This window comes from Gekko japonicus, unplaced genomic scaffold (assembly GCF_001447785.1).
Source record: "Gekko japonicus isolate JY-2015 unplaced genomic scaffold, Gekko_japonicus_V1.1 scaffold1636, whole genome shotgun sequence".
Classification (NCBI taxonomy): domain Eukaryota; kingdom Metazoa; phylum Chordata; class Lepidosauria; order Squamata; family Gekkonidae; genus Gekko; species Gekko japonicus.
Window position 1 is genome coordinate 71,795 of NW_015176023.1, and position 9,461 is coordinate 81,255.

A 9,461-nucleotide genomic window follows, 5' to 3' on the forward strand; every position below is an offset into this window, starting at 1 on the left:
AGTTGTATTTTGCCTTTCCCTGCCAGTTCACCCTAAGCCCCTGGCCCCTGGCCCTAAGGAAGCCAGGTTGATGGTAACCAGGATGAGGGTTTTTGTCATTTGTAGCTCCGTCCTACCGGAACGAGCTTCCTGCCGAGATCAGGGCCCTGCGGGACTTGTCACAGTTCCGCAGGGCCGTGAAAACAGAACTTTTTAGGCGGGGGTTCCGATAGGAGCGACGTTTTACCAGCAGCGCCCTGTGGCGAACTCCGATCCTATACGAGCTAATGCGGCGGTACCGCCGAATGTGTCCCTAAATTGCACTCTAGTTTTATCGCCATCTAACGAATGTTTTATATTGACTGGTCGTGTTTTAAACGATGTTTTAAACGATGTTTTATATCTTATTGTGAATGTGTACTGCTTGTCAGTTCCTGGAAGCCGCCCTGAGCCTGCCTAGCGGGGTAAAAGTGAAATAAATAAATAAATAAATAAGCCTGTGCGTTTCGCAGAAACAGACCTAACTGTGTAGGTAACCGGTGGCTAGGCTTACATAGACAGGAATCCTCATTTAAGTCTACAGTATCGTTTCTTTGCTATTTGTAAGAAAGATATTTTTATCTGTCCTGAGTCTTCGGGGTGTGGTAGGGTGCAGCCCCAAATGAGGCAAGATCAAGCTAAGGCGCCAGGTAAGAACCTGCCCTCGGTCCTGCTCCTGGATCACGGGGCCTGGCGTCCTGGGCTAAAAAAGCCTGCTTGCCGAGAGTTTCCTTGCTGGCCCCCAGCAATGCGGACATTTATTTCAGCAGAGGTGGGATTCCTAAAGCAGGAGGACTTCCTCTCTTGAGCAGTGTTTCCTCTAAGCTGAGTTGGTGTGAGCTAGCTCACAGTTTTCTAGCCTCCGGCTCACACCTTTTTGTCTTAGCTCAGGAAGGAGGGCTCCAGAGCAAACTAATTCATGCAGTAGCCAAATTGCTCGCTCACAACTTGAATGCCGGTAGCTCACAAAGCAGAATTTTTGCTCACAGGACTCCACAGCTTAGAGGGAACATTGCTCTTGAGTCTGCTTGTTTAACTCCGCCTGTTGGCCCTGACGGTCTCCAGAGACCCCCACACACAGTGTGCCCCCCCCAGTCCCCTCTGGCCTCCTCCAAACTTCAGCCCCTGTGGGGAAAACCATCACTCTGGATGACCAAATGTTTATGAGTTAGAGTCCTCCTGACTACACTCCCCACCTCTCTCCCTGACTCCCCCCTAAGAGACAGCCATCCCACCCCACCCCCAATCCTTCTTAAAGCTCCCAACCAGAAACCAGAAATAGACCTGAGCAGAACTTTGGGGTGGGGAGGATGGGTTTAAGGAACACAAACTGAACTGGTACCTGCCGCTGAGGTTTGCGGTTTGCTGGCCGCAGATGTTTTTAAAGGCAACATAACGGAACAAATGCAAGAGAAAATAGGACGGGGCTATTTTCTGAAAGGACAAGCAGCAGAAAACCCGAACCCTTGGGACGGCTTTAAAAAACAGGCTTTGGAAAGCTTGACAAATGTTCCTTTCTCCTGGAAAGCATCCACGAAGCCAGAGGAATCGTGGCTCCACAGCAGCCGTTTCTGCTCCTCGGTTCCCAGCGCCTCCTCCTCCTGAGCACCCCATCAGGTGGACTGATTGGGGGGGGGATGCAAATCCGGGAAATGCAACTCAGCCCTGGTAAGCGGACTGCTGCCTTCCTCTCTCCTCTTACCCCAAATATCCCGCTGTTCTGAGCAGACATCCAGGAGGCGGAGGCAGGCGTGGGGAGTGAAGAGAGGGCCTCTTGGGCTCCGATCCAGAAACACAAGGTTGGTTTTACAGGCAACAAAAGATGTCTAGTTCCCCCCACGCTTCCTACCCCCACAGAAACTGGCCGCTAGATGGCAAAATGAGACTGCCGCTCCCAGGTTACGCACACAGGCTTTTCCCAGTCCAAGCCTCCGTCCCACCGGCCTCTCATAACCCAGGGGCAGGACACGCTTGCCTTGCACGCCCAAGGTCGCAGGTTCGACCCCCAGCAAGGCCAGTCAAGAGGATCCCGGGTGGCAGAGCTAAGAAAGCCGTCTGCGGGAGACGCTGGAAAGCGACACCCGGGCGGAGGACCCAAGGGCCTGATTCAGGAGACGGCAGTACCACAAGCCCTTTGGGGTGGGGCTGAGAGGAGGTGGGGGGAACCAGAAGGGGGCTGACTGCAAGGAGACCGTAAGAAGTAACAGTAAAAACCCTTGTATCCTTGCACACGTGCCACAGATCCCTTTCCTGACCCTTAAGCAAGCCATTTCCCGCCCCCTCAAAGGAAGCTGAAATGGTTCAAGGTCTCCGGGTGAAGCCTCCAGGTAGGCCTCTGCCCCCCCCCGCCCTCCACCTCAGAAAGGAAGCCCCCTCCGCCTGGAGCAGCAACACACGCGGTCTCTTTGCTGCTGCCTCGACTTGTGTGCCCTGTGGGGGCAGGGCTCCATAGGACACAGCCCCCATTCACTACCCCCAATCTCTGGTGCACAGAACCCCCCCCCACTCCTCGAAGCCCCTGCCAAAGCTGACTGTCGATCCTTCCAGTAGCAGCAGCAGGGGAGAGGAGGCAGAGGTCGGCCTCAAAATGCACTCAGCCCAAGGACCTCGAGGCACTGTTCCCTCTAAGCTGAGTCAGTGTGAGCTAGCTCACCGTTTTTTAGCCTCCGGCTCACACATTTTTGCCTTCGCTCAGGAAGGAGGGCCCCAGAGCAAACTGATTTATGCAGTAGCCCAATCGCTCACTCACAACTTTAATGCCAGCAGCTCACAAGGTAGAATTTTTGCTCACCAGACTCCGCAGCTTAGAGGGAACATTGCCGCGAGGAGCACGGAAAATGGGCAAAGCCCCACTACTGAACCTGCGCTCGGGTCTGGCCTTTCCCCAGCGTCAGACACTGAGAAGCAGGAACCCCCCCCCACTCCAGTAAATTCCCCCTTCTGCAAATGGGGGAGGGGGGGATGGATATGAGCTCTGGATAGCAAAGCAATGGGCGTTTGGACCACCCCTGAGGTATGGAGGAAAAGGACCCTGGCTCCTTGCCCTCCGACTCTAAGCCCTGGGTTTAAAATGGAGCCGGGAAAAGACACAGAGGGCCACGGCCAAAGGGAAGCAGCCATGCCTCGTGGCAGGGGGGTCCCTCACTTTTGCTCTCGGGTTTAGCAGGCGGCGGCAGCAGCAACATAAGGACGTCAGAAGAGCCCTGCTGGATCAGACCCGTAGAGGGTCCACCTGGTCCAGCATCCTGTCTCACAGAGCGGCCAACCCGTTCCTCTGGGGGGCCAACAACAGGGCAGAGAGTCCGAGGCCTTCCCTGATGTTGCCTTCTGGCTCTGGGATTCAGAGGTGGACTGCCTCTGGATGTGGAGGTTCCCCTCAGCCACCATGGCTAGTAGCCACTGACAGACTTACCATCCTGTGGCCATCACTACATCCTCTGGCAAGCAAATTCCACATTTTAATCATTCTGTGTGTAAAGTAAGGGCAACGAACGGGGAGGGGGGATCACAACTCCGGAATCCCCACCTTTTAAAGGGCTGCATCTCTCCGGGCCCCAAGAGAACTACCACCAAGAAAGCCCATTTTATAGCAGAGAGAAACTGTCTCCTTTCCTGCCCTATCCCCCCTTCCCTTTTTATTTTTCTTCCCCCTGTGAACCACCAGCATTTGGGGAAGGGGCCTGGCTTCTCCCCGCTCAGAGGAGTATTCTGTACTCTTCTCCCCTTCAAACAGCCATGACCAAAATCAATGACTGGGCAGGAACCCCTCTGATTTCAGTTGATCCTTGTCATGCAGAGAACCAGCATAACAGACTTTTAGACGTTTCCAGTTTATTTTTTTCAAAATTTTTCCACAACTCTCAAGTAAGTCCCATTCAATAGATCCAGGCGGTCAGCCGCGTTGGCCTGAAGCAGCGGAACAAATTTAGGGTCCAGCCAGGCACCTTTAAGACCAACAGAGTTTTATTCAAGGTATAAACCTTCGTGCACATGGTTTTAAAGGTGCCACTGGACTCAAACCTTGTTCCCCATTAAATAGACATCTGTAGGATTCTAAGTAGACCTGGTAAGTGTGAAAAAGAAGAATCGTTACCCTTGATGGGCTGTATTCTTCAACCACAGGGAAACTTCAGCATGAAACGACCAAAGTTCAATTCATTAGAAGGCCCAGCCATAAGTCACTGTAAGGGTTAGCTATGTTGGGTGTTACAAGTCAAAACACTTCAGTATTTACAGGGTTAATTATGTTTGTTAAGTCACATGTTTGTTTGTTTGTTTGTAACCAATCTGTTTAGACAATAGGAAGCCCGGGAACTTTGTCCCTGATCTAGGGATCTGATTGGGACTAAAGTGTCAAGGTGTATTACCATTTCATGGCTTCTCCTCCTTTGTTCTGACTGAGAAGGAGACGCCATTCGGCTCTTCCCGTTTTACCTTTTAGCTGCAAGGATGTAGCCATATCAGCTCTTTGTTATTTTATATCCTGTGTACCTTTTTCCCATGTTGGGTTTATAGTAAACTTTTATATTTTAAACACACCGTGGACTCAGTCTCTTAATACTCTGCTGACTTACTTAAAAAGAATCCTAACAAGCTGTTTTAGCAAAAGCCGGGATTGCCCCTTCACTACCGGTGTTAAGTATCTTGGCATAACAAGGGAATGACCCCTGTATTTGTCTGGATAAGGCCTGAATTGCCCATTTCACCCTGGAATTCCTGCGTGTGACTCTGCCGTTTTGGAGGGCTACACCAAAGCCGACATCCACTCGGGGCAACTTGAAGAAGTGGACACTCGTCCACAAAGCAAACATTTTGTTAGCCCTCAATGTACCACAAAACAGCAAGGGGGGGAGTGGTTCTGGGCAACACAGAGGGACCACGGAGAAGTTGACTGTGAAGGAATCACGGGAAGCCGGAATGAAGAAACGTCGGGAGCAGCCCAGGGAACTTGGCTTCAGCGCCAGGCAACAGGAGAAGTTGTGCAACTGGAACTCCGAACAAGCACTTGGGCCCCCTCGAGGGGTCTGGACCCATGTTCCCTCTAAGCTGTGGAATCTTGTGAGCAAAAATTCTACTCTGTCAGCTACTGGCATTAGAGTTGTGAGTGAGCAATTTCGCTATGGCATAAATTAGTTTGCTCTGGAGCCCTCCTTCCTGAGCCAAGACAAAAATGTGTGAGCCAGGGGCTAAAAAACTGTGAGCTAGCTCACACTCACTCAGCTTAGAGGGAACACTGGTCTGGACTGAACTGGAGACTGTGGTTCTGGGGGAGAAGGAGTTTTGCTCTTCCTCCCCACTCTTTTCCCCAAGGCAAAACGCCCCTTTGGACCCTCGGCTGCAGGAGCTCCCTACTGGAGCTGGAAGCAGGTCTCTGGGCCTGGGGGTACTTTCAGGCAGGGGAAGGGCAATGGAGGGAGGAGGAGAAGGATCAGCCCCCCCCGCCAGTGCTGCAGCCCCAAAGTGGCTTTTGGGGGGTGGCCCAATTTCTATACCCGGAGTTCCACTGATGCCAGTCCTGCACAACCACCCCCTGATCACCTGACCCCAGCCATGGTATGGTTGCCATCTTCCAGCTGGGGCCTTGAGAGCTTCCAGAATTACAACTCATCTTCAGAACACAGAGGTCAGTTCCCCCAGGGAAAACAGCCACTTCAGAGGGGAGACTGCACGGCAAAATGCCCCACTGAGATTTGCCCCCTCCTCAGGCCCCACCCCCAAATCCCCAGGAATTTCCCAGCCTGGAGTCGGCAACCTTGCTAGAGAGATCCAGAGTGGCTCGGCAGGCAGAAACAAGAGGAGCCCTGCCGGGGAGAGAGGCAACAATGTTCTGGGCAGCTCAGGAAGGAGGGCTCCAGAGCAAACTAATTGATGCAGGAGCCAAATCGCTTGCTCACAACTTTCATGCCAGGAGCTCACAAAGTAGAATTTTTGCTCACAAGACTCCACACCTTAGAGGGAACATTCCTCTGGACTGAGGAGCCAGGCAGGGCGTGGGGGGGGTTGTGCGTGGGTGTTGGGGGGGGAGGCGCAGAGGGCCAGCGCGTTCCTTGTGCCCTCGGCCGCCTTATCTCTGGCTGCAGATGTCCCTGGTTGCATCAGAGAACTCCACAGCCAGGAGCAGCCTGAAAACAGCCACTTCGTTTAAAATCCAGTTTTGTTCTTAGAACGAATCCTGGCCGCCTGAAGGACTGTTTAGCTCAGCCGATGCAGGCTGGACCCAAAAGGCAGGCTACAGCAAGGGGAAACACTTTCTTCTGTTCCGCTAACAGCGGCAAACGTCTGGCATTTCCAGGAACAACGTCATCACGACCCAGTGAACAAAAACCTTTTCAGCTGTCGGGCAAGAGCTGAACAAATTTGCAGGTGACGGCAACAGACCGCTGCACTCCAGAGCAAGCAAGACGCTAGCACTTCTCTTCCTCCGATTCACAGCCTGTTCCTGAACGCTCTTTCACGGCGCACGCAGAGAAAAGTTCTCCTAAGCAATTCTTCCAAAAAAAGAAAGGTTCGGAAACCAAAGGCAAACCCCTCACCAGTCCCACCACCTTTCCCAAACCCAAGCACAGATGCATCTCAGAGAATCCTGCCTGCCCCCCACACCTCTGCAGCAGCACATGACTGCCTGCCAGACGCCAAGCAAGTCACATTGGACTCCTCTGAATTTAATCCCTCTGGAGAAGGGAGCCCGCAGCAGGAGAGCAGCTGCCAGCCCCACCCCCGCCCGCCCAGGGGGGCGGAGTCCCTTGCGGACACACACGGGGGGGGCACTCTCCCTGCCCTCTGGCCATGCTGGTTCGGCCCCCCCTGGGCCAAGGAGGAGAGGACCCAGCTGCTTCACCTGTTCGTGTGCCAAGTGTGCCAACGAAAGCTCCCTCGAAATCTAATTTCATAGAAAAATGGTTCCCAGTGCTTGATCACCTGTCTCAAAAACAATTCATCTCGCCTGAATGGTCTCAGTACCACAAATGGATATAATATTAATGGAAGCCTAGTTCTATAAAATCTCACACTTATCTACTTCTTTCCTATCCTCTAGCTTTAGTATTTCTACTCAAATCTTCCAAATGGTATAATGTTCTACAGTAACAGCGTATGTTGATAAAATGTTTTTTGTCTTACCACTTCAATAGTTCAGAATGATTCCAACATTTTTCATTTAAGTCTAAGATATGTCTATTGCATATATACTGACAAGATAGACTCTGATCTGTACTGAGTAATGTATTGTAATTCAAGAAACATGTTATAACTCTGTACGAGCTCAGTGAATGTTTGCAGGATGTTAATGTAACCACAAAGATTTGTTGTTAATTGTTAGAAATGTCAGAAATGTTAAAAATAAAAAACGTTATTGTTTAAAAAAAAAACAAAAAAGCTCTGCAGAGGCACTTCAGGTGGGGGAAATGGCATAGGGGAGGTTTAAGCCCCCACCTCCCATGCCCTACAGTCCTGATCCGAATTAGCCCCCCCCCCATGCACCTGAGAATTAAGTTTAACCCAGGAAAGCCCCCCCACCCCCATCTGCTTCAAAAGACCTGGGAGCAACACAGAATCCAGCCTTAGGGCCCCAGAAAATTCAGGCAGGCCTCTGAGCACCCCTGGAGAGCATTTCATTTACCAAGGAGCATCAAACCTCCCCACGTCGCAGGGACCGAGACCGAGATCTCCAACGCCAAGGAGGCATTAAGGCCAGCCAGGCACAGAGTAAACAGCATCTCTGCTCAGACAGGAAACCCTCATTCCCCACTCCAAACCCACGAGGAGAGGGCCAGCCCCTGGAGACAGCCTCCCTCTGGCAAAACCCTCCGCGCCCAGGAGGACCCCCCATCTGCGACACATCTGGACCAATGTTCCCTCTCAGCTGAGTGAGCGTGAGCTAGCTCACAGTATTTTAGCTTCCGGCTCACCCATTTCTGCCTTAGCTCAGGAAGGAGGGCTCCAGAGCAAGCCAATTTATGCAGTCGCCAAATCGCTCGCTCGCAGCTTTAATGCCAGCAGCTCACAAAGTAGAATTCTTGCTCACAAGACTCCACAGCTTAGAGGGAGCCTTGATCTGGACTGGTGGGGGCCAGCCCAGCCTGCACAGCTGACCAGCTGGCCTGAAAGAGAAGGCAGCAAGAGGGGCGGCCCCCTGCCCAGCCGCAGCCCCCCCCACTACTGCCCCCTGTCAATACCCTGCAGGAGCCACACGCGAGCACTCCCCACCCTCTTCTGATCCGGCCCCAGCTGCCCGTGTTCTTCCCGGCCCCTCTCGCCTCTGTCCCGTCCCGTGTTCCCTCTCAGCTGAGTGAGTGTGAGCTAGCTCACAGTTTTTTACCCTCCGGCTCACAATTTTTGTCCTTGCTCTGGAAGGCTGGGGGGGGGGGGTTAGCATAGGGGGTATGCTTGCCTTGCTTCCAGTGTTTAGTTTGGTGTCACTGACTTGTTCCTGAGCTTTTCCATACTCCTGAAATTGCAGCTGTCTTTTCCAGAAACTAATTTATGCAGGATCCAAATCACTCACAACTTTAATGCCAGGAGCTCAACTAGTAGCATTTTTGCTCACAAAACTCCATGGCTTAGAGGGAACATTGGTCCCGTCCCGTCCCGTCCCCCCCGCAACTTCCCACGGGGGCTGCCCGAGTGGGCTCCCTGGCAGGCAGCACACCGCCGCGGTCTCCTCCCTAGCCTTGCCTTCCTTCGCCGCCAGCACTTTCCCCCAGGCGATCGCCCGCGGAGGCCCCGATCCCGAAAGAGTGGCGTCGGGGCCAGTGTTCCCTCTAAGCCGAGTCAGCGTGAGCCAGCTCACAGTCTTTTAGCCTCCGGCTCACACATTTTCGTCTTAGCTCAGGCAGGAGGGCTCCAGAGCAAACTAATTCATGCAGCAGCCAAATCGCCTCCTCACAACTTTCATGCCAGGGGCTCACAAAGTAGCCTTTTTGCTCACAAGACTCCACAGCAGTGTTCCCTCTAAGCTGAGTGAGTGTGAGCTAGCTCAGAGTTATTTAGCCTCCAGCTCACAGAGTCTTGTCTTAGATCAGGAAGGATGGGGCTCCAGAGCAAACTAATTCATGCAGCAGCCCAATCTCTGGGTCACAACTTTAGTGCCAGGAGCTCACCAAGTAGCATTTTTGCTCACAAGACTCCACAGCTGAGAGGGAACATGGGGCGCGTCAAGGCCAGCGGCTCCCCGAGGAGCGTCTGCGGCCGTCGGCGCGGCGCCCCCTCCTCCCACCCTCCCTCCGGACCGGCCGGACCGACCTGCAGCTCGCACCAGGCCACCTCGACGGTGGTCTCGGTGTCGAGGCCCTTGTAGACGGTCTTGAAGGAGCCGCGCCCGATCTCGATGTCGAACTTGAGGAAGCGGCCGTCGGGGGAGGTGGCCACGGCGCGGGTCTCGGCCTCCTCCTCGTTCTCCTCCTCCTCCTGCGACGGCGGCCGGGGCGCGGGGCGGGCGGCGCGGC

The 9,461-nt window shown here is 53.4% G+C and overlaps 1 protein-coding gene across 1 annotated transcript in view; it reads right to left on the reverse strand.

Moving 5' to 3' along the window:
* The window catches only part of WNK4 (WNK lysine deficient protein kinase 4), a 74,986-nt gene that overhangs the window by 63,394 nt on the left and 2,131 nt on the right, over nt 1-9,461 (reverse strand). The window contains exon 3 of the mRNA XM_015426589.1: nt 9,259-9,457. Within this exon, the coding sequence (XP_015282075.1) occupies nt 9,259-9,457 (199 nt within the window). The remainder of the gene's footprint in view (nt 1-9,258; nt 9,458-9,461) is intronic.